General features: G+C 40.7%; 1 protein-coding gene across 1 annotated transcript in view; it reads right to left on the bottom strand.

The window, feature by feature from the left end:
• Positions 1 to 3,070: 3,070 nt before the first annotated feature.
• The window catches only part of LOC309382354 (cytochrome P450 2K6-like), a 33,132-nt gene continuing 10,909 nt past the window's right edge, over positions 3,071 to 25,293 (bottom strand). The window contains exons 4-6 of the mRNA XM_081971863.1: positions 20,162 to 20,334; positions 4,071 to 4,212; positions 3,071 to 3,881 (exon numbers count right to left, since the gene is read on the bottom strand). Of these exons, the coding sequence (XP_081827989.1) occupies positions 3,697 to 3,881; positions 4,071 to 4,212; positions 20,162 to 20,334 (500 nt within the window). The 3' untranslated portion in view covers positions 3,071 to 3,696. The remainder of the gene's footprint in view (positions 3,882 to 4,070; positions 4,213 to 20,161; positions 20,335 to 25,293) is intronic.

The raw sequence follows: 25,293 nt of genomic DNA, 5'->3' as shown, positions 1-25,293 counted from the left end.
CTTCTTGTTCTGCCTTCAGGTGCTTTGGAGAATAGTTTGACTCCCTCTTCTTTGTGGCAACCCCTGAGATATTGGAACACTGCTATCATGTCTCCCCTAGTTCCACTTTTCATTAAACTAGACATACCCACTTCCTGCAACCGTTCTTCATATGTTTTAGTCTCCTGTCCCCTAATCATCTTTGTGGCTCTTCTCTGCACTCTCTCCAGAGTCTCCACATCATTTCTACATCGTGGCGACCAGAACTGAATGCAGTATTCCAAGTGTGGCCTTACCAAGTCATTATAAAGTGGTATTTATGCTTCCCCTGATCTTGATTCTATCCTTCTGTTTATGCAGCCTAGAACTGTGTTGGCTTTTTTGGCAGCTGCTGCACACTGCTGGCTCATATTTAAATGGTTGTCCACTAGGATTCCAAGATCCCTAATAGTTACTACTATTGAGCAAGGTACCACCTATACTGTACCTGTTCATTTTGTTTTTCTTGCCTAAATGTAGAACCTTACTTTTTTCACCATTGAATTTCATTTTGTTAGATAGTGCCCAATGTTCAAGTTTGTCAAGATCCTTCTGTATCTTAACTCTATCTTCTGGAGTGTTGGCTATTCCTGCCAGCTTGGCATCATCTGCAAATTTGATGAGTTCCCCATTTATTCCCTCATCCAAATTATTGATGAAGATGTTAAAGAGTACTGGGCCTAAAACAGAGCCTTGGGGTACTCCATTGCATACTTCTCTCCATGTAGATGCAGTTTCATTGAGGACTACATGTTGAGTGCGGTTGGTCAGCCAGTTATGAATCCATCTGGTGGTGGTGCTATCTAACCCACATTTTTCTACTTTATCTAGTAGGTTATGGTCTACTTTATCAAATGCCTTGCTGAAGTCCAAGTAAACTATATCGGCGGCAATCCTCTGGTCAGTAATTTTGTCACTTTGTCAAACAATGCAATAAGATTAGTCTGGCATGATCTGTTTTTGACAAACCCATGTTGGCTTTTGGCTATTACTTTGTTTACTTCTAGGTGTTCGCTAATTCGTTGCTTGATTATCTTTTCTAGAATCTTTCCTGGTATTGAGGTCAGGCTAATAGGTCTATAGCTTCCTGGATCTATTTTTTTCTCCTTTTTTGAAGATGGAAAGCACATCAGCTTTTTCCAGTCCTCTGGCAGTTCCCTGGTGTTCCAGGATCTCTGAAAGATATAGTTCAGTGGTTCTGAGATCTCGTCTGCCAGTTCCTTCAGAACCCTGAGGTGTAATCCATCTGGTTCTGGTGATTTGAACTCGTCTAGGGTAGACAGGTGCTCACTTACCATTTTCTTCCCTATTTCAACTTGTGTTCCTAATCTGATTTTTATGGTGCTGTTTTTGGTAGGTTGGATCCATGGGTTCAGATGTGCAGTCCCCTGTCTTGCATATGGACAAGTTCAGTTAGCTTTTAGGTCTTTAAATTGTCTAAAATACAAGGGTTCCTCTAATACACTCTCCTCATAATGGATCTTAAATTGGTGAAATAATGTAGGATCATTTGGACCCATCTTAGTATTTAAATCCCCTTCTATTATTATTTCAGCTGTGGGAAGTTTGTCAAACAACTAAGGATCATTATTTTTATGTGCTCCAAAATACTGTTGACCAGATTGTTCTTATTAAGAGCAGTAATATAACAATGTTAAGAAGCAAAATATCCTCTAGTTTGGATGAGGGCAAGGTAGCCACAACCCGTGGCAGTAAAAAAGGCAATGAGCAATGATGTGCAGTCATGGGAGGCAGGGGAGGCAGAGCCTCACCGCTCTCATGAAAAGAAAAAAAAGGGAAAAGGGAAAAGAGAGTAGTGAGGTGAGGCTAAAAAAAGCCTTTAAAAAAGGGAGGACTGTGACAAGTTTGATCTCTACAAGCGTGCATGCAAAATACCCCAGGATCATGATGGCGGGGACAGCAACTCCTTCCACTGCGGAGAAGAGCCACGCTGTGTGGGAGGCTCCTCAGCGCTAGCCTCAGAGCCACTCAGGAAGGAGGGGAATGGGACCACGGCTCATGCTGATCTGAGACTAGCGCTGAGCAGCCTGCACATGAGGTCCCATTTCCCTCCTTCCTGAGTGGCTCGTGCTCGTCCCATTCCCCTCGTTCCTGAGTGGTTTGCACTGATCTGAGGCTAGCACTGAGGAGCCTCTTGCAAATGCGGTCCCATTCCCCTCCTTCCTGAGCGGCTCGTGCTGATCTGAGGCTAGCGCTGAGGAGCCTCCTGCACAGCATGGCTCTTCTCCGCAGCAAAACGGAAGGAGTTGCTGTCCCCGCCATCGTGATCCTGGGGTATTTTGCTTGCATGCTTGTAAAGATCAAAGATGTCACAGTCCTCCCTTTTTTAGAGGCTTTTTTAAGCCTCACCTCAGTACTCGCTTTTCCCTTTTCCCTTTTTTTTCTTTTCATGAGAGAGGTGAGGCTCTGCCTCCCCTGCCTCCCATGACTGCACATCACTGCTCATTGCCTTCTTTACTGCCATGGGTTGTGGCTACCTTGCCCTCATCCAAACTAGACACATCTGAATTGCAAGATTGTGCTAACTAGAGTCATAATACCACATTTAGATATCCCACCTGTTTTGCCCAGGAAAGTCGAGATAGACTTAACCCAGGAACCATCGAGCTTCACCTCTGAAGAAACCCAGGTCCCTTGTAGGAAGAGGACAACAAAATGTGATATATAGTTTTTTTAAAAAGCTCATCTTTTGATGGGATGACCAACTGTCAATATTCCAGAATAAAAGTGAAAGGGGAGTGTCGTTTGAGGCCCTTCAGGAGGCATGGTTTTGAAAAGAGGAAGCTATGTGGTTATGATGTTGGGCTGAGAGACCATCATCGGAAATTATAGTCTCCTCTGAAGGGGGGTTTGCATCATATAACTCCTGCATCAGCTCCTTAGGGGGGCTTTCTTGATCAGAATCGATGACATGGACCCCATTTAATGACGTTTGCCAGAGGTGTTGGGCAAAGAGATGTCACATCATACTTCATTCGGTTCTGTGCCATTCGTGTTGACAATTAGCCCCACAAATCAGGAATTTCCTGATGTAAAATATTATTTTATTGATTTTTGAAGAAATAATAGAAATGACAACTAGGTTTGTAAAGCAAATATATGAATTTACAATTAGGACTATTGCAAAAAAGGAGAGAAAATAGTAAAAGCCAAAGGAAATAAATGGCCCTAAAAGAAAAATTCAGTAATAATGATACAAAGCACTTTGTTTTTCATGATTTCCCGCTCTTCTTCCCTATCAGAACCTATATTTTATGTGTCTATACATTATTGCTATTCAGCTTTCAGGCAACATATGAAACCTGAACAATAGATAGCTTGGTCCAGTGGTTAAGACACCAGCCCAGAAAACAGGAGATTGTGAATTCAGGTCCCACTTTAGCAATGAAATCCAGCTGGGTGACTTTGGGCTAATCACCAGGAGACTGTGAGTTCTAGCTGGCATAACTTTGGGCCAGTCTCCCTTCTTAACCCAAAGAGCTTTGGTAAAATAAGGGTAGGATAACTTCCTTGAGTTACTTGTAAAAATAATAAAGGTGGAATTCCAATAAAATAAATGTAATGAATATAATGTAATATGGAATCAGGTTGTCAGATTTTGACTCTCTGTTTAAAAGCTGAGAAAACAGCTTATTATGAGTCCCCCCCCCCTTCAGATCAGAATAACACAGCACAGGTCTTGTAAGGCACTGGAGGGGTCGTAAGTCCAAGAACAGGAGTCAGGTCCAGATCATCTTTAGATGTTCCTGAAGGCGGCTGGAAGGTAAATCTCTGGAGGAGATTGGTAAAGAAAAGGAAGAGCTCCATTTTGGCAAGGTCCTCACCAGCACATACTCTCTGACCTGGAAGAAAGCATAGATGGCAAAAAAGGTGGGTTTTTTTGGCTTCTTAAACTATTTTACATGGGTTTCCATAGTCGCATTGCCTCAAAGAGATAATTATAATCTTAAAGAAATAATTAATCTTCCTAACTGAAGATTGCACTGAAACTCTTTCCAGGGTAGCTTTTCGCATATAAAGAGTGATGTTACCTGCAGAGAAAGGCATGAATGCATCTCTTTTGACAAATTTTCCTTCAGAGTCAAGAAAATGCTCAGGATAGAATTCATGAGGTTTCTCCCACTGGGATTCATCATGGAGCACAGAGGTCAGCAAGGGAACGATGTACATGCCCTAAACATTGAAATTATATAAAGAAGAGTATTTTCCATTTAACACTTTGTTGTAGAAATTATTACAATGCAATTTTATGCCATTGTTTTAAAGGTAAACCAATTGACAACATAATTATAGTCTGAAATAAAAATAACATCCTGAAAAAGACATTCATCTGAATAACCAAAAGTCTACCCAATAATGGCAGTAATTTGTTCCATCTTGCTGTCTTTTGTAACATCATTCCATATTTTAACATATTTTCTAAAACAACATGCAATTCATACTGGTCAGTGTGACCCCTAGATATTTAATCTTACTCTTTTTTTTTATCCTTTTTTCTATTTTATTGTGAACATCTTTCTCTTCTTTTGATTAATTTTAAAACCAGCCAATATGCCCAAATGGTTCAGTTTCTTCATTAGATGTTCTATACCAGTGGTGGGCAACCTTTTTTTTCAACTGAGCCAAATCTCGCCAAAACCACGATTGAAATTTATTTTGAGAGCCACATTTTTAAAACCGAAAATACATAGGATGGTACACTGTTTTTAGTTTCAATAAACTCTGGCATTTGAAGCACGCAAGTCTTAAAGCTGTCAAGTTACAAGATCCTTGCACCCCTAACCCTTTAGAAAAAAAAAACCCAGGGGTCTTCAAACCTGACAGCTTTAAGGCTTGTGGACTTCAACTCCCAGAATTCCTCCTCCAGTCATATTGGCTCAGGAACTCTGGCATTGAAGTGTGCAAGTCTTAAAGCTGTCAAGTTGCAAGACCCTTGCACCCCTAACCCTTTAGAAAAAAAACCCCAGGGGTCTTCAAACCTGACAGCTTGAAGACTTGTGGACTTCAACTCCCAGAATTCTGAGAATTGAAGTCCACCAAGGGCATCAATCATATTAGCCCAGGGATCTGCAAAATTGGCTCTTAAGACTGGTGGACTTCAACTCCCAGAATTCTGAGAATTGAAGTCCACCAGTCTTAAAACAGCCAACATTGCAGACCCCTGTGTTAGCCCAAAGCCTGGTGCTGGGCCTTGCTCCCCCATTGGTGGAGCCCCAAGAAGCAAGGAGGGAGAAAAAGAGACGGAGGCCAAGGAGCTTCCCCCCCCCAGCAAAAATTTAACCGGGGAGCCGGGCAGTAGCAAATTAGCCAATCATGCGAGGAAAGCGAGGTCTGACCGGGTGGGCAGCGAAACTCCAGGGCTCTCTGTTCTAATTCCCTGTGAAAACTGTTGCCTCTGAAGCGTTTGCTCTACTGTTTGAACCTTTAAGCGCCCCTTTCCCTTTTTTCTTTTCGACCCACAGTGATTAGGGAGGATCCTGAAGTCAGGCGGGGATGAGAAGCGAGGAGGCAGAAAAAGAAACGGAGGCTAAGGAGCTTCCCCCCCCGCCCCCTCCCAGCAAAAATCTAACCGGGGAGCTGGGCGGGCAGTAGCAAATTAGCCGATTACGCCGCGTGGGTAGTAGCAAATTAACTGATCATGCGGCATGATCGGCTAATTTGCTACTGCCCGCCCGGCTCCCCGGTTAGATTTTTGCTGGGAGGGGGCGGGGGGAAGCTCCTTAGCCTCCGTTTCTTTTTCTGCCTCCTCGCTTCTCGTCCCCGCCCGACTTCAGGATCCTCCCTAATCATTGTGGGTCGAAAAGAAAAAAGGGAAAGGGGCGCTTGTTTTGAAGTGCCCGAGAGGAGGGAGGGGAGCGGGCGCCCAGCACACAGAAGAGCCGCATTAAAATGTGTAAAGAGCCGCATGTGGCTCGCGAGCCGTGGCTTGCCGACCACTGTTCTATACCATTCTGGTATTCCTGTACTATCAAAACTAGTAATATGTGCTTTCTGGCATGTATAAATAGATTTAATCCCTCCAAGAGAATTATCCCGAAAGGCCATATCTTCCACAACTCTTCCACAACTTTGAAGATAAAATCCCAGTTCAAATTATCGAAGGCTTTCTCAGCATCCAAAAGTTTCACAGCTACTTGTTTCTTATTTGGTATTAGTCATAATCCATTATATCCAAACAGTTCTTATATTGTCCCTTAGTTGTCCTCTACGTAGGAATCTACATATATAATCATGAATAAAATACCATAAGATCTGAAGTTAAATCTTGTTCTTCCTTTGATAATAAGGCAAATTCATCAAATTCTTTAATGGCAATAAAAATTGATCTTCAAAACATAAATTGTGATAGAAATAAAATAGTCCTTTTGGCCCTGGTGCCTTGACTTTTTAAATTTTCTTTATAGCTTCCAATATTTGGAAGGTTTTTATTATGAGACTGTTCATTATTTGTTTCTGAGCTTATGTGAGTTTTTGTAAATCCTATTTCTTCAGGTATTCATCAATATTTGCCAATAACTCTTGCCTTTCATGTAAGTGTAAATAAAATCATGAAAGCATTTCTTTATACTAACCCTATCTATCAAAGTTGTGTTGTCATCCTGTATCCTTAATATAGTTGTCTTTCTGCTTTCTTTTTATAACAGTTTTCTGACTTTTTAGAAAACTCAGAATTTTTCTGCTTCACATATTTTAATTTAGTTTCTATTTCTCTCACAGTTAACGGATAGTTGTTATAAAAATTTAATTCAATGTAAAATACCAGTAGTGTAGCCTGCTGGGATTTTCTGTAATTCATCCTTTTAAAAATTTTCTTCTAATCTACTTTGCATTTTTTCTTATGAATTGTAGTGAACAAAATACCCTCAGCTATAACCTTGCTGTTGTAACAGTCTTTACCTCCATATTTTTTTATCCAAATACCTCATTTTGTTTTTTTATGGTACCCCCCAATCCATTCTTTTTGAAGTATTACTTCAATTAGTCTCCATCTAAAAAATGCTTTTGTTTTAACTGTTAAATTAACAGAAAAGGTATTTGGTAAAATGTCCACATAATCTATCTTTTTGGCCCTTGGAAATCCATATGAGATGAAATCCTGAAAAGGATTTATGTCTTTGTGAAAGAGAATATATCCTCTTGAATTTCCATTCTTTTGTCTGCAAGAGTCTGTCAGTACCAAATTCTTCCATCAAATTAAAACAATGATAATTTGCCCTGATTAGGTTAATTTCTTTGACAGAGTCCCAAAGGTGCTTTCTTTTGAAAAGCAACTGATCTTTCTTGTTTTGCTAGAAAATTTCTTCATTTCTGATTGAATGGTGGAGAAATACTAGTTCAAAAAGGTTTAAGGGAAAAAACCCCAAGCAAATAGATTATCAGCTACCTACAACAGATCCTGAAAAACAATAGATGTGAAGTTCCAATGTCCTGGACTTCCCACCCAGTATGATCAGTATGATCACATAGCTATATTTTGGGTACTTGGCAAGCATCTCACATTTATGGCTGTTTGCAGCCTCCCATGAACATATGACTGCAATTTATCTTTTTGCTAGACACCGGCATTTACTTTCTGTTTCTGGCTAAAAAGTGCTACAGTGAATACTGGGCTCACTTAATGACCACAGCGTTCACTTTATGATCCCAATATTTGCTTAATGAGTGCCACAAAAAAGGTCATAATATTGGGCATATAAAGTGGAAACATGGTGACCCACTTTATATCCATCATGACTTATGATTGAAATTGTGAGCTCAATTATGGTCATAAATTAAGTTTGGAACATGAACAATGGGATTATTTCACAGCAATCACCTTGGGAATGAAGAAGCCTTTGAAAGTTATGCCCATGGTGGTTGCATGGGGCAAATTGGTTGGAACAATATCAGCAAACCTTTGAATTTCATGAATTACAACATTGGTGTAAGGCATTTTGAATCGGTCTTCTGTCCTTGGCTGACGAATCCCAATCTCTTTCGCAATTTCTTCTTGGACTTTCCCTGGGAGAATAGAATCACATCAAGATAATTCCATAATTTCAATTTTGCTTTAAATGGGAGTTTTTCCAGTACACCTATTCTCTGTTCATTTCGTGTGGCTTGTTGTTGCGTTTCTCTGAGCTGATCATTTAGGTCTGTCATTTGTTTTTTCTGTTCGTCCTGTCCCTTTAAGAGCGATTGAAGCATCTGGTGAATAGATAAGTCCTTTGAATTCTCTTTGGGAGCTTTAGGTTGTAAAAAAGACCCCAATTGTGACTGATGAGTAATCCTACCAGACGTAGAAGATGTTGGGGCTGAAGAGGCATTGCCAGGTGGTAATTTTTTGGGACCCATCTTGAAGCTCAGAGATAGCTATAAGTCTGTACAAAGAAATGGTGTCTGTGGGAGAGCACAGCTGGTAGAGATCACAAGGCAGGCAAATCCAAAGGAGAATAAATCTTCTAGTGCAACACCAGATCAATTAGATAAATCAAAATGGCCCAAATCCAAGGGAAAAGCGTATTTAGGGAGGCTCTTGGAGATCTTTAGGGTGGAGACTAGTTCAGAGCCATAGAATCTTGCAAGGAAGGAATCTCATTCATAAAGATGAAGAAGAAGGAGGAAGTTGGCCATCTTGGCTCAGCCTCTACAGGTGGTCAGGAAACAACAAGTCCAAAGTTCCCATACATAGTTTAGAGAAGAGTCAGTTGAACCATCCTTTCTCTCGCAATTGTGGTCAAAAATTATTTTTCCATTGTTTAGGGGAAGTGAAAGTAAGTTTTTAACTCTCTCTCTCTCTCCTGTGAGAGGGAGAGATTTTGCACCCCCATCTCAGGTACTTGGAGGTTGATTTGGAAGGCGAAGGGGCGGATGGGTGCACTCACCATTGGGTCATTTTCGGCATTTTCCTCCTCCGAGGCCTCCCCCTTGGTAGGAGTTTTCATCACCTTAGGTTGGGGATCCTCTTCCAGAGGTTGTTGGCTCAGATGACTCTTTTCTGCTGGCATCTGGGGCCTTCTCTTTACTGCCATGGTGGTTGGTGTGCACGTTTGTGGCATTGGGGCTGGAGCCAAGCACTCTGATGCTCTGTGGCCACGTTGACAGCAACGGTGGCATTTTATTGACCCCTACTAGGAAAGGAACCTAGTTACATCTCTAAACTTAGGAACTGCCTCATTACATTGTTCCATTATCCATCCTGTAGCTTCCCCCTTGGTAATCCCTTCTTCCTTTGTCAAGAACTTTTCTCTGTAGGAAGGTGGGGTAAGAACCTGTTGGGGAATTTCTGGGAAGACTGGAACCGGTAGGGAGGTCAATCCCTGGGTTGGCCACTGCCCAGTTATCTGCCATGGTGCCATCTGCTGAGGGAGGGCATCCCTTCCATCCATGATCTGGGGTTAAGACCCATCCCGGGGTTGCCTGATTCACAGGTTGCAGTTCAACCAACAATGGCTGGCTAGGGAGGGATTATGTGCCAAGGCCCCCTCTGCTGGCTTGGAGAAGTTATGGGCCAAGGCCCCTTCTGCTGGCTTGGAGGATTTTCCCATGCTGATGGCCAAGCAGGTGCCCACTGGCATCTTTTACATCCATACTCTGGGAAGAAAGCCGAATTTGGTGGTGCTTCATTCAAAAGCCGCAGCCCAATTTCCAGTGGCTGGCAAGTGAAAGATGCTGGTCAAATCCCTTCTTGCTGGCTGGGTTGAATTTCCCATTTTGATAGGGAATCTGTCTTCAACTCAGTTGCAGGGTAATGGGTCATTTCATTTATCTCTGTTTGGAAGGAGTAATTATCTCCACTCTAGTCCTCCAGTCCATTTCTGCTTTCACTAGTGAAGGGGGGGGGGGGAGATTGACTCATGTTGGGCTGAAGAAGTTGGTGTGGGATTCCAAGTATCTTTTCACTTCCCCCCCCCACTGCATTCTTCCAGATGCTTTAATGTTTCAATCAGAAACACCTTCGCACTTTGAGGCTTTGTAAAGAAGCTTCAAACAGAAATTCCTTTGCATTTTGAAGATTTGCAGAGAAACATCTAAGCTCAGCTTCTTATCTCAAAAGGCTTTCTCATTATTGTTCACTGATATTTTATGCTGACCCGGTCAGCGTTGGGAAATCAGCACCCCTCACCAGCCCCCGTGCTGGGGTGCTGGTGATTTATTTTAAAAGGAGATTTTATAATAATGTCAGCATTCCAAATATCATGCAGAATTAAATCAGAATCCAAGGCAGAGCTATCCTTAAAGTTCCAATTTAATAAGACAGACATGTTGGCATCATTCTGTAGAATCCCAAATCTGAAAACTTCCTGGGATTCCACCCAGTTGAAAGTTCATGATCTTATCCCCACACCCACAAATCCATCACATGGTCCAATCTTCTTCGGCCATGCTGGCATCTCCACCCAGCTGGTTCCGGTCAGGTGCAGAGGTGCGGAGACAAAAGATGACCTTGGCTTCTAGAAAGAAATGACAACAACACATTCCACAATTCTACTCCTTTCTATTCCCCCTCCCAACTACTACACTAATGAAACAGCACAGTGAAATAATAGAAAGTGTGGCAGGCCAAAGATCCTAAAAACAAAGAATATCACTGCAGGCCTGACAGAGGCCTTCAGAAACGCCCATGAAGTCATTGGCTTCAAGGAAGCAGTCGAACCTCAGCATATACGAGTCCCAGTGGGGGTCATATGGAGTCGGTGAGGCATGCATGGCCATTTTGTGTTCTAAGGGCATTTTGAGTTTGCCACTCAAAAATGGCTGCTTGAAGCCGTGCTGAGCTCCAGGCTGGATTTACTTGCTGGATTGCTACACTCTTTTTGGTTCGCCTAGTTGCCTTCCAATCCCAACCTCATTGCCAGTGTTAGATCGGGTAATGGAAAGGCACACTCAGGCTAAAGGCAACAACGGCTCTTTATTGTAACAGAACAAGTATGTACAATCCAGCAAAGGGTGAGTCTGACAGCAGCCCTTTTATAGGGAGCTGTTAGACCCTTCAACCAATTAGATTAAATCTCTGTTCCCGCTGGAATCTAACATCTAGTATCTAACAATCTCTTTCACAGTCACTGCTATTAAGCCTGGTTTCACCCAGTTTATATACGTACCTAAGTGTAAGACTTTACTTTTCTCTACATTGAATTTCATTTTGTTAGATAGTGCCCAGTGTTCAAGTTTGTCAAGATCCATGAGCCTATCTTCTAGGGAGTTGGCTATTTCTGCCAGCTTAGTATCATCTGCAAATTTGGTAAGTTCCCCTTGTATTCCCTCATTTAAGTCGTTTTTGAAGATATTGAAGTCTTAGCTCTCTTCAGTCTTAGCTCATATTCAGGAGTAATGAGAGATGATTGGAGCATAACACACATTCTGTGACTGATACATCTTCCAGAAATCCCTGAAAGTATATGTGTGAACCCTTCATATGGTGACATCTTATAATCACTCTCCATCACATTAATTCCTTCAAATATAAATAGATGGGGCAACTCATTCTTGCTTCTTATTCTGTCCCCCTCCTCATGTTAGAAAGGTAAAAGTTCCTTTTGCACATGTGTGCTAGTTGTTCCCAACTCTAGGGGGAAGTGCTCATCTCTGTTTCAAACATTGGAATAATGTTTCAAATCACTTTTGTGATCTGAGTCTTCTAGTTGTCGCATCCTCCCTCCCCCCCCGTCCACTGGCAGAGCCTCAGCCCCTCCCTCCTTTGTTTCTTGTGTAACATCCCCCATGTCACCTAAGAGAGCACTGTGTTTTTTAGTGAAAGCCTCTGCTTCCACAACTGTGTTGATTCTAATTCTACTGCCCTCCCAAAAAAACAACATGCCTTCTGGTAACAGCCACCTAAACCAAACCGCATTATTGTGTAATTTTTTTTGCTAAGAAGGAATATTTCCTTCTCTTATCTTTTACTTTCTTTGGGATCTGTTTAAGAATAGTTATTTCTTTATCCTCATATTTTAATGGTCCTCCCCTTTGAGCTCCTAGAACCTCATCTCTTGTGGTTTTTCTAAGAAATTTAACATGAACTTCCCTTGGAACGTTGTGTGTTCTTGCATAGGCTGAATTAATCCTATAGATCAGGTCAATATCCCACCAAAGCTGTTGTTTGTCTCTGTTAATATATTCTGCTAACATTGTGGTCATAATCTCCTTAAGATCTTCATTCTCAACTTCTGGCAAGTTTTGGAACCTAAGGAAAAAAGACATCCTTTCAAATTCCATTTTTATCACATGATTCTCAAATTCTACATTCCCCCTTTGGATTGTCTTCAGGTCATCTCTCATCCCAACTGCACCCTCCTCCAGTACACCTATCCTCTGTTCATTCCATGTGGTTTGTTGTTTCGTCTCTCTGAGCTGATCATTTAAGTCCTGCAGTTGTTTTTTCATTTTGTCCTGTCCCTTTCAGATGGATTGAAGCATCTGATGAATGGACAAATCCTTTGAACTCTCTTCAGGGGCTTTAGGTTGTAAAAAAGATCCCAGTTGTGACTGGTGAGCAATGGGCTGGACGTAGAAGATGTCAGGGCCGATGAAGTCTTTCCAGGCGGTAACTTCTTTGGACCCATCATGAAGCTCGGAGATAGTTATTGTTCTGTACAAAGAAATGGTGTCTGTGGGAAAGCACAGCCAGTAGGGATCACCAGACAAGCAAGTCCAAAGGAGAATAAATTGTTTAATACAAAACTAGAGCAGATAGGTGGATCAAAATATTCCAAATCCAGGGGAAAAACATATTTGAAGAGGCTCCTGGAGGTCTCTGGGGTGGAAATTAGTTCAAAGCCATAAAGTTTTCCAAGGGAGGAGTCTCATTCATAAAGACAAAGAAGAAGGAGGAAGTTGGCCATATTGGCTCAGCCTGTACAGGTGGTCAGGAAACAACAAAATCAAAGTTCCCATGCATAGTTTAGAGAAGAATCAGTTCAACCATCCTTTCTCTCGCAGTTGTGGTCAAAAGAGAAAAAAGATTTTTTTCCCCATTATTTAAGGGAAGTGAAAGTAGATTTTAAACTTTCTCTCTCTCCCATACAAGGGAGAGATTTTCCAAGTGCCGCTTTTCCAAGGGGGGTGGAAATTCCCCCCCCCTCCAATCTTAACTCCTCCAAGCGTTGAAACAAAGTCTCAAAAAAAAAACTGCAGACCAGTCAATAGAGTAAAAACAGGAAAAGACCTGGGGAGACCCCCCCTCCTCACCGCACTTCAGCTGTTTCATTCAGATTGATCATTTACTTCCAGGCTGCATTCGGCGAAGCGCGCGGTGGCATTCCGCGTGCACCCTACGCTTTCCGGCTCCTGGGGCAAAGCTGGAGACCCCCCCCGGCAGCCGCAGCCACTCCAGGGGGTCCCAGCAAGCCGCCCCTATGGCAGGGCGCCCCTCCAAGGCACCCTGTGCTCCCCCTAGGATTCAGGGGAGCCCACCGAAACAGCGAGAAGGTGGACGCACCTGACCGTCGCCTTCGGCTGCCGGAAGTCATCGAAGACCTATACTTCTTGAATTCCACCCTGAATTAATGAGGTGTGAATCTTGGCATTCCTTGAAAGCATACCTTTGAAGTAAGTGAAAATAAACCTGAGGCATAATCTAATAAAATTTATTTTAATTGTAAATAAAGTAAAAATACAAACTTACTAACTAAATTAATCACATCTTGGCAGAGCTCCTTTGTCTGCCTGCATACAGACAAAGGAAGGAAGGAAGAAGGAATGTGATGTAATGACCTGCGCAGTAAATCATTGCTGATAAGAGACAGTTCATTCTGCACAGAATGTAGGCACAGCTGGCAAACCAAATAAACGCAGTGACACATATTTCCTGTGTTTAAAGAATTCTCTTATCTACCATTGCTAAATTACATAAAACAACAAGGTATCAGATTACAGACAAGGAAATGTGGCTGGCATATGAAAAAAGATTCATGAAAGGAATTGAAAGTAACAGATTCATTGTCAGAATTTTTTTTATTATTTATTTATTTATAAAGTTTATTGGCCACCCATCTTACCATAGGATGAAGCTTTTAGACACAGAGTGCCCAAACCGGAAAGCAAGTGATCGTGCACCAGAGTGCTGGAAACCCAATGACCAGCTGGCCAGAGTGCATGCATGCCTCGGAAACGTGACGACCAGTTGGCCAGAGCACATGCTCATGTTGGAAACCTGATGACCAGCTGGCTGAACTGGGGTGATTGCGTGCATGCTCACAGAGAAGGTTCGGTATACTACCTCTGGCACGTCTTCCATAGGTTTGCCATCATGGTCATAGGGTAACTCTAGGCAGTTTATAGTGACATACAGAGTTAAAACATAAACAGTTAAAATTAGACATTAAAACCAAAACCAAGAATGGGGAGGGGGTCAAAGTGGGGAGGGGTCAGTCAAATCAGTCAACCGCCTCCATATGGACCCTACAGAAGTAGAACTCTCTGAGTTGACTGCACATGCCTCCCTGATGTTCAAGAGCAGAAAACTGAGTGGATAAGTGGATAAATTAGTCTTCCTTGAGAGGATTGAACAAGATTGAGGAATGGATTGATCACATTCAACTGGAAACCAATTTCATCTGGATTTTTTGGGGAAGATAGATCAACTTTGGAGATTGAACATTATATTTAACCAGACAATTATTGATAAGGGGTGGTATTAAGAAGGAAAATAGATATTTGATCCAGGATGAATCAATGTGAACTGTTGGAATAATTTGGAATAGGTAAGAAGCCGTGGTAAATTTTCTACAAGTTGATTAAAATAAAAGTTTGTTAACAGAGGATTTTGAAACTTTAATCTTGCCTTTTTAAAATTTTATTATTAGAAGGTAGCCAGACAGGGCCTAAGAGATGTGTCAAATGTGTCATCAGTCTAGAGTACCTTTGCGGCCTCAAGAGATCTAAGTCCAGTGCACCTTGACTTCCATTGACTCTTATCTATTGCCAATTTGCCTTCATCATTAGTAGTTCAGATTCTTGTAGAAAACATAAGTTTGCAATAAACGTTTATATTCACTTGAACTGCTATGACCTCTGATTTTCCTGCGCTTGACATTAATCAAAAGTACTCGTCATGGCTTCGGACCCCAGAACTGCAGCAAGAATGGACAAGCCGGGTTTACGTTCCCTTAGCAGGTGCTAAAATGGCATGTAAGATCAAATGTGCAATTTATCTGCCAGTTTTCACCAACTGATTCAACAAGTTCACATCCTATCTCAACCAGGGTTTCCACAACAACTACAACCACCTGCCTCACCTGTCTAGGCACAACTGCTGGTTCCAATCACTTTTATTCTCAAGTCTCCAGACTGACATAGGAGGCAATTAATCTGTTATCAAGTCTCCATAAACAAAGGGAACAATGAAGTCCAGCGTTGACTGGGTTAAGAATGCATCTAATTCAAATTCACTTTGACATCCCCCTTCCCTCCCTCCCTCCCTCTCTCCCTCTCTCTCTCTCTCATGTTTCTTTGTTGTTCTTTTCTATGGCTATGCTATAATTCTTCTGGAATAAGGTAACTGATAAGGGAATATCAAAGGGATGGGATATGAGGAGGTTGATTGCTTAGCAACTTTGGGTGACAATAAGGGCTTGACTAACTTTAAATATTATGGGGTGATAGTAGATTATAGGTGGTTGGAAAGCATGTGACTGAACCAGGCTTATCAACTGGGTCTGGCTAGGAGGGACATGCAGCTGGTTATAGAACTATATAAAATATGCTGAGATCTGTAACTATGTGTGGACTTCTGTTGCTGTGCCAAGCTGATGTCTCACCAGCTCTTTGCAAAAAGATTTTTAATAAATCTTACTTCTGGTTGATCCAAGTATGGTGTGAAATTGTTAGACACAATTTGGCGCCCAATATGTGGCTTCCAGAATGGCATCTGGGTATCCTGGAGATGACCCCCAATGGAAGGAAGGTATGCCCTGCTGATTTTAGCAGTCCAACCAAGAAAGGAAACAAGAGGTCTAGTGCCCATGAAGAAACCCATACATCAAACAGAGGTCAACAAAGAAGTAGGAAACTCAAAAGGAAACTTAAAGTGGTAAAACCCATAGAATAAGCCACTTTGTGCACAGACCCAGGTAAGGTAAATTGCCTGGGCGGTTAGTGGAGTTGTTTGGGTAGGACTGTGGTGAATCCTGAGGATTGTGAGTGTGTGTGTGTGTGTGAGACGCCCTGAGGCTCAGTTGGAATGGCAAGGCAAAGTGATTGTGGAGTTCAAACTGCATTTACAGAAGCTTGTGAGAGACCTGGCCAGATGTGAACGAAGTGTTTAAATATATGAACAAAGGTCTCTACAGATCCTGATTTTTAAAAATAGACCAGTGCCTGCAGTGAGATCTCAGATAGATAGAGAAGAGACAGAACACCTCCAGAAAAGAGATAGGTATCACGATTCAGTACCTATGGAAATAGACAATCAACAATGGTTGAGTAAAAATGAAAAGTTCACTAAAATAATTAGGAAGAATTCCAAATTGCAAATAGATCTGACCAGTCCTTTAGGGAAAATACTTAAAGGTTGGGAAGCCCTACCATGCAGTAAAATGATTCAGAAATTGGGGCTGACCAAAAAAGAAAAGGTATATTTTTCTTCCCATCCGAAGGTTTAGCAGGTAATAAAAAGTAAAGCCTGTGTTAATGGGAAGACTCAGATAATTTGACTTGACCAATTTGATGAGATTTCTGTTCAAAATTATTAGATGTCCCTCTATAATAATAGCATATAGAATTGAATAGGATTGACTTGACTGTGATATGTTTGGCCAGCCAGCAAATTAAGTAGGCTTCTCAACTTGGACTTAAAACTGTGGGGAACAGGTAGGCAGTGGTTAATGCCCTCAATCACATTTTTGATTGGAATCACTCCTTGAGTTTGCCTACTGCTTGAGGAACAAGTCACTGGTTGCCCAAGAAAAGAAAAAGTGGAGATTTAAAGGGACAAAACCTCCACGGGTATGGAAATGTTGTTTGATGATATCTGTATATCTGTTGTCATTTACAACACCTGGAGGGAGGATGAGACACTCTAATTATAGGACACAAAAAGTTATTTAGAAAATTGATCTCATTGGCTTGTGAAAAATCTCCCTGAACTAATTATAATGATTAGTTTGCATGGAAAAGGCATGGGATGAAATTTTTCTACGGGAAATTGTTTACAGAAGCAGTCTGATTGCACTACAAGTGTGTGTGAGTATGTCGATGGTAAAAAGTTGATGTGAATGTCTGTGTGCCAGACTGAAAGGTGCTAGTAAATTGATTCCTTTTTGTATAAAGAAACAGTAAATTACAGGTTGTTGTTGTGGTGTTGGTGTTGGTGAAGTAAGTGGAAAGGCAACAGAATGTGTTTGCAAGGAAAAGAAATGAGACAGGCTCCAAGGAGGATGTGGGAGAGAAATTCATGGAAAAATGTGTGATTTACTGAAAAGAGAGAGACACACACAGAGAAAATTATTTTGTTGAAAGGATGCTGAGTAAAGAAAAGGGGTGAGATTTTGGTGTAAATTTTAATAGTCCACCACGTCTTCCAACAGACGGTTACATTTCCTTTTCAGCTCTAAGAGTAGGGAGGCTTGCAAGTTCATGCCACGTTCATGGTCCCCTAACCTCCCCATTTACTGTGAATTCATAGCTGGCAACACCCCCCCCCCAGAGAACCTCCTCTCTCTGGACTATCATTTTTTCAACACAACAACAGAAGGGAACATGCTTCCTTTTGTCTACTTGATTCTTAGAGGTTGAGAAAAGTCCCAGAAAAATCCCTCAATACCCTCTGATAACAACAACAGGCTGCAGACAGTTTTAGAAGCTGAGCTTCCAGAACAACTGGTGAGCTGAACCTGGTAGGTGGGGTCGAAATCATGTTGTTGTTGGCTAAAATAGCCATTTTGGAGTTCATTTTTCAGATGGATAATAAGCCATGCCCTTCATTTTTTAAACAATTTACGAAACTATTACCTTGTACCTTTACAAGCTAAAAGAGGCTCTCTATAGTTACAAAATACTACTCCTTTTTGAAGCTTTGCACACCAGTTTGAGACTTCTTCTTTACTATTAAACCACAGGGAAAAGCTTGCTACAGGTACCCAAATTAAGGAAACATGGAATAATCTTTCTTTTGAAATATAAGGACAAAGGTTTTGGCTTTAATCTGCTGCTTTTAAAATAATCAGTTGTTCTGTATTGTTTTGTTGTGGGTGGTTGAAATCTGCTGATTTTTAAGGACTCTGATTGGCCAGAAAAATAAATAAATAAATAAATAAATAAATAAATAAATAAATAATAGTCTTTGATCACTAGAGGAAGCTATGAGGCTGCCTAATTCTGAGCTGGTATCTGCTATTAAGGAGATTCTTGACCAATCATTACAGAAGATTCATATTTTGGTGAGAAAGTCAAAATATACTAATTACACAAAGGATATTAAAATAGAACAAAAGAGACAATTAGATGTATAAAATTATCACCTTAGGGTGTCAACTTTACAAATACTGATAATGCAAATAACCTAACTCTAACTAGGGAACCATTAAGGATACATGGGTTAAGATGTGCAGTCACCTGTCTTGCATATAGACAAGTTCAGTTAGCTTTTAGGTCTTTAAATTCTCTAAAATACAAGGGTTCCTCTAATAGACTCTCCTCATAATGGATCTTAAATTGGTGAAATAATGTAGGATCATTTGGACCCATCTTAGTATTTAAATCCCCGTCTATTATTATTTCAGCTGTGGGAAGTTTGTCAAACAACTAAGGATCCTTCTTTTTATGTGTTCCAAAATACTGTCGACCAGATTGTTCTTATTAAGAGGAGTAATATAAACTTTAAGAAGCAAAATATTCTCTAGTTTGGATGAGGGCAAGGTAGCCACAGCCCATGGCTGTAAAGAAGGCAATGAGACACATCTGAATTGCAAGATTGTGCTAACTAGGGTCATAATACCACGTTTAGATATCCCACATGTTTTGCCCAGGAAAGTCGAGATAGACTTAACCCAGGAACCATCAAGCTTCACCTCTGAAGAAACCCAGGTCCCTTGTAGGAAGAGGACAACAAATTGTGATATATAGTTGTTGTTTTTTTTTAAAAAAGCTCATCTTTTGATGGGATGACCAGCTGTCAATATTCCAGGTTAGAAGTGAAAGGGGAGTGTCGTTTGAGGCCCTTCGGGAGGCATGGTTTTGACAAGAGGAAGCTATGAGGTTATTATGTTGAGAGACCATCATCGGAAATTATAGTCTCCTCTGAAGGGGGGTTTGCATCATATAACTCCTGCATCAGCTCCTTGGGGGGGCTTTCTTGATCAGAATCGATGACATGGACCCCGTTTTATGACGTTTGCCAGAGGTGTTGGGCAAAGAGATGTTACATCATGCTTCATTCGGTTCTGTGCCATTCGTGTTGACAATTAGCCCCACAAATCAGGAATTTCCTGATGTAAAATATTATTTTATTGATTTTTGAAGAAATAATAGAAATGACAACTAGGTTTATAAAGCAAATATATGAATTTACAATTAGGACTATTGCAAAAAAAGCGACTGGTTTTTATAAAAGTAATTAAAATACTCAAAGTAAAAGAGACAAAAATTTCTAAACAGAAATAGAAAGGAGAGAAAATAGTAAAAGCCAAAGGAAATAAAAGGTCCTAAAAGAAAAATTCAGTAATAATGATACAAAGCACTTTGTTTTTCATGATTTCCCGCTCTTCTTCCCTATCAGAACCTATATTTTATGTGTCTATACATTATTGCTATTCAGCTTTTAGGCAACATATGAAACCTGAACAATAGATAGCTTGGTCCAGTGGTTAAGACACCAGCCCAGAAAACAGGAGATTGTGAATTCAGGTCCCACTTTAGCAATGAAATCCAGCTGGGTGACTTTGGGCTAATCACCAGGAGACTGTGAGTTCTAGCTGGCATAACTTTGGGCCAGTCTCCCTTCTTAACTCAAAGAGCTTTGGTAAAATAAGGGTAGGACAACTTCCTTGAGTTACGTGTAAAAATAATAAAGGTGGAATTCCAATAAAATAAATGTAATGAATATAATGTAATATGGAATCAGGTTGTCAGATTTTGACTCTCTGTTTAAAAGCTGAGAAAATAGCTTATTATGAGTCCCCCCCCCTTCAGATCAGAATAACACAGCACAGGTCTTGTAAGGCACTGGAGGGGTCGTAAGTCCAAGAACAGGAGTCAGGTCCAGATCATCTTCAGATGTTCCTGAAGGCGGCTGGAAGGTAAATCTCTGGAGGAGATTGGTAAAGAAAAGGAAGAGCTCCATTTTGGCAAGGTCCTCACCAGCACATACTCTCTGACCTGGAAGAAAGCATAGATGGCAAAAAGGTGGGTTTTTTGGCTTCTTAAACTATTTTACATGGCTTTCCATAATCACATTGCCTCAAAGGAATACCATATTTTTCGGAGTATAAGACGCTCTGAAGTATAAGATGCACCTAGTTTTGGGGAGGAAAATAAGGGGGTAAAATCTGCCTCTGCCAACCAGCAATTTGCCTCCTTGCAACAAACAGCAAACAGTAGAGACCATATACACTGTTTGTATAGTTACATACCATACAATACAATAGCAGAGTTGGAAGGGACTTTGTAGGTCTTCTAGTCCAACCCCCTGCCTTGGCAAAAAACCCTATACTGATTCAGACAAATGGCTTTCCAACATGTTCTTAAATACTTCCAGTGTTGGGGCATTCACAACTTCTGGAGGCAAGCTGCTCCACTGATTAATTGTTCTAACTGTCAGGAAATTTCTCCTCAGTTCTAAGTTGCTTCTTTCCTTGATTAGTTTCCACTCATTGCTTTTTGTTCTACCTCAGGTGCCTTGGTGAATAGTTTGACTCCCTCTTCTTTGTGGCAACCCCTGAGATGTTGGAACACTGCTATCATGTCTCCCCTAGTCCTTCTTTTCATTAAACTAGACATACCCAGTTCCTGCAACTGTTCCTCATATGTTTTAGCCTCCAGTCCCCTAATCATCTTCTCTGCACTCTTTCTAGAGTCTCCACATCTTTTCTACATCGTGGCAACCAAAACTGAATGCAGTATTCCAAGTGTGTCCTTACCAAAGCATTATAAAGTGGTATTAACACTTCAAGTGATCTTGATTCTATCCCTATGCTTATGCAGCCTACAACTGTGTTGGCTTTTTTGGCAGCTGCTGCACACTGCTGGCTCATATTTTAAATGGTTGTCCACTAGGATTCCAAGATCTCTCTCACAGTTAGTACTATTGAGCAAGGTACCATATACTGTATCTGTGCATTTTGTTTTTCTTACCTAAATGTAGAACCTTACTTTTTCATCATTGAATTTCATTTTGTTAGATAGCACCCAATGTTCAAGTCTGTCAAGGTCCTTATGTATCTTAAGCCTATCTTCTGGAGTTTTGGCCATTCCTGCCAGCTTGGTGTCATCTGCAAATTTGATAAATTCCCCATTTATCCCCTCATCCAGATCATTCATGAAGATATTGAAGAGTACTTGGCCTAAAACAGAGCCTTGGGGTACTTCCCTCCATGTAGATACAGTTTCATTGAGGACTACATGTTAAGTGTTGTTGGTCAGCCAGTTAGGAATTCATCTGGTGGTGATGCTATCTAACCCACATTTTTCTACTTTATCTAGTAGTAGGTTATGGTATACTTTATGAAGTGCCTTGCTGAAGTCCAAGTAAACTATATCGGCGGCATTCCTGTGGTCCAGTAATTTTGTCACTTTGTCAAAGAATGCAATAAGATTAGTCTGGCATGATCTGTTTTTGACAAACCCATGTTGGGTTTTGGCTATTACTTTGATTACTTCTAGGTGTTCGCTAATTCGTTGCTTGATTATCTTTTCCAGAATCTTTCATGGTATTGAGGTCAGGCTGATAGGTCTGTAGTTTTCTGGATCTATTTTTTCCCTTTTTTGAAGATGGGAAGCACATCAACTGTTTTCCAGTCCTCTGGCAGTTCCCTGGTGCTCCAGGATCTCTGAAAGATATGGTTCAGTGGTTCTGAGATCTCATCTTCAGAACCCTGGGATGTAATCCATCCGGTCCTGGTGATTTGAACTCGTCTAGGGTAGACAGGCGCTCACTTACCATTTTCTTCCCTATTTCAACTTGTGTTCCTAATCTGATCTTTGCGGTGCTGTTTTTGACACGTTTGACTGTTTTATCCCTTTGTGTAAAGACAGATGCAAAAAATGAGTTAAATAGTTCTGCTTTCTCCCTGTTGCTTGTCACCTTTTTGCCACTTTCTCCCAGCAATGGACCAATTGTTTCCTTAACATTTTTCTTGTTTTTAACATGTTGGAAGAAGCTTTTTTCGTTATTTTTTACTTTTGTGGCAAGCTTTTCTTTATTCAGCCATGGTGGTTTCTTTTGGGAGCTCTTATTTTTCTTCTTCATTGGTATTGTGCTAGATTTGGCTTTTGTAATCTCATTTTTCAAAATTTCCCAAGCTTCTTGAATTGTTTTCCCCTTGAGGATTCTCATCCATGGAATTCTTCCCAAGCCCTCTCTACGTTTATTGAAATTAGCTCTCTTAAAGTCCAAGACTCTAGTTTGACTTTGTTCTATTACTTGTGTTTCTATAATATTGAATTCCAATATTGCATGTCACTTGCCCCCAGGGTTTCTGTGGCTTCAACACCTTCTATCATTTCCTCTCTGTTAGTGAGAATTAAGTCCAATATGGCTGATCCCCTTGTTCCCTTCTCTACTTTTTGAGAAACAAAATTCTCTGCTAGGTTTGTTAGGAACCTGTTGGATCTTCCACTTGGTGCAGAATTTGTTTCCCAGTTGATGTCAGGGTAGTTAAAAATCCCCCATTACTATTGTGGTGTGCTTCCTACATACCTTAGTTAGCTGACTAGCAAAATGTTCACCTACTTCAGTGGTGGGTTTCTGCCGGTTCGCACTGGATTGGGTGAACCGGTGGGTGAATGTCACCGATCCGGTGAGAGGAAGTTTGACCAGTGGCCCCTGAAGTAACTTCTGGAATGCCTGCCCCGGCCCTGTCGCTTGCTCGCCCTTGCCATCCCGTCGCAGCTCGCTCGCTCCCCCGCCTGTCTGCACTAAACTAGGCTAGCCCAGCCTGCCACTCATTGATTGGCTGGAGTCTAGCCAATCAGTGAGCGGGCTGGAGGCGAGCAGTTTAAAAGCGTGGTGCCAACGGCTAACATTCCTCTTTTGAAGTCTTTCTCTTTTCAAAAGGGTCTTTTGTTCCCGAGCCGACAGCTGAAAGCCCCTCTCTCCCCCTCTCCAGCCTCGTCTGGCTGGCTAAGCCTGCCAGACAGTGTGTTTAGCGACAACCCTTGTCCCTCCAGTCCAGTCTTACCTGTCCTGCTGCCTCGCTGCCTGCCTGCTCCCTGCTGCATCCATCTACCGCATCGGATCCATCGCATCGGAGAGCTGCTGATTCTGCCTGCTGGTAAGTGACCAGGTTTTTTTTCTTTTATTTTTTAATGTATTTTAGAATAATATTTTATTTATTGTGCATAGAAATTTTTAAAATAGTTTTACTTAAACGTATTGAGTATAGAATATTTTAAAATGATTTACTTCAATTTATGGTCTTAGACTATTTTAAAAAAGATTCTATCCAAAATAAATTAAAATAAACCATTTTTAAAAATTCTATACTCAATACTTTAAAATGTATTGTGCTTGGAATTGTTTAAAATTGTTTTATTGTAATTTATTGTGTATGGAATATTTTTAATGCTTTCATTTTAAATTATTGTGTGTGGAGTAGTTTGAAATGGTTACAGTATAAATTATTGCTGTACCCTTAAAATGGTTACAGTATAAATTATTGCTGTACCCTTAAAATGGCTACAGTATAAATTATTGCTGGTGGAATACTTATCAATGGTTTTTAAGGATTTTTTTTATTTATAGAATATCTTTTAAAAAAATTATTTTTAGAGAATTTTTATTTTTAAATTGTTTATAAAATATATAAAATATATTTACTACAAGAAATGTTATTCCTTTTTGCAAATGTTTTCTTTGTGATGCAATATGTTGCTTTTAAGTGTTCAGACCAGGTTTATGTGTCTCAAAGTGGCTGCTTTTGGTGCAAGGCAGCTTTGCCAGATTTAGTGTGTTTCATCCTTGTTGTTTTGGTAATTCTGAGGTGGTTGCTGGTTCTGTGAGCTTCCTGGCACTGTCCTTTATAATTTCTCACAATGCCTTGATGGTTTTTATTCCAGTGGCTTTGTCTTTCCTGTCCTTAGGGTTAGGGAAAAAAAACTGGTTTCATTTGCAGTCTTTTTTTTGGGGGGGAGGGATTCTTAATTTTTGGTGTTTTCCTGGCACTGTCATAGTTTGTGTGGGTGTGGGTATGTAATGTCCCGCAGTTATCTATGCCTTAATAATGATCTAGTAATATTTCCTTATACATTTTAGTGACCTTTCCTTATATAATTGGTGTTTTCTTTCATACTTTTGGATTTCTAATTTCTGTTTCTATTAGTTAACAATTGCTAAAACAAATCCCACGTGAAAAAGTATTCAAAGCCTTCTTGATTTTAATTGTCAATTTATTTATTCCTGCAGATTGTAATATTTATTCATTTTCATATCTCTGTTTTTCCACTGTTGTGCAAACACAATCTCAGCAGCTGCTAACATGTGTAAAATTAAATATATATATTGTACTCCCTTTCAAATAGCCAACAAGATATTTCTGGGTTTAATTCCATATCTTGCTTTACCATTGCTTCTAACCGCGAACTTCTGAATAGCTACTTGGACCGAACTAACAACGAGGAAAGCAATAACACAAGTAAATACTTGAGTGTATCTCTTTCATTGTGTTATTCTTATGTAAGGTGTAAGTGCAAGCAATTAAAGTCTTGCTTTCTGTGTCTCTCCTTTGTGCAGGTTATTGGAGCAAAGTGGTGAGGTGGTGGTGCAGAAAATGCAAAAAAGGACAGTAATTTTCCTTTTCTATTATTTTTTGTGCTTGTTTCATGCTAATGCAGTGCATGCAGTTAAAGTCTTGCTTTCTGTGTCTTTCCTTTGTGCAGGTTATTGGAGCAAGGTGGCGAGGTAGTGGTGCAGAAGACCAGCAAGGCAGTATTCTTCCCTCTGTAAATAGCTGTTTTTACTGTTTTGTGTGCTGGTTTCATCCCCATGCAGTGCATGCAATGAAAGAGTTCATTTCTGTGTCTCTTCTTTGTGCAGCCCATTCATTGGCGTCAGTGATACTGAAGACTGGCAAGAACAGTCATCTTCCTTCTGTAAGTAGCTCTTTTATTGTTTTTGTACTT

The sequence above is a fragment of the Natrix helvetica genome, assembly GCF_964273705.1.
Source record: "Natrix helvetica genome assembly, contig: HAP1_SCAFFOLD_255, whole genome shotgun sequence".
Taxonomy (NCBI): Eukaryota; Metazoa; Chordata; class Lepidosauria; order Squamata; family Natricidae; genus Natrix; species Natrix helvetica.
This window is presented reverse-complemented; position numbering and strand designations above follow the sequence as displayed.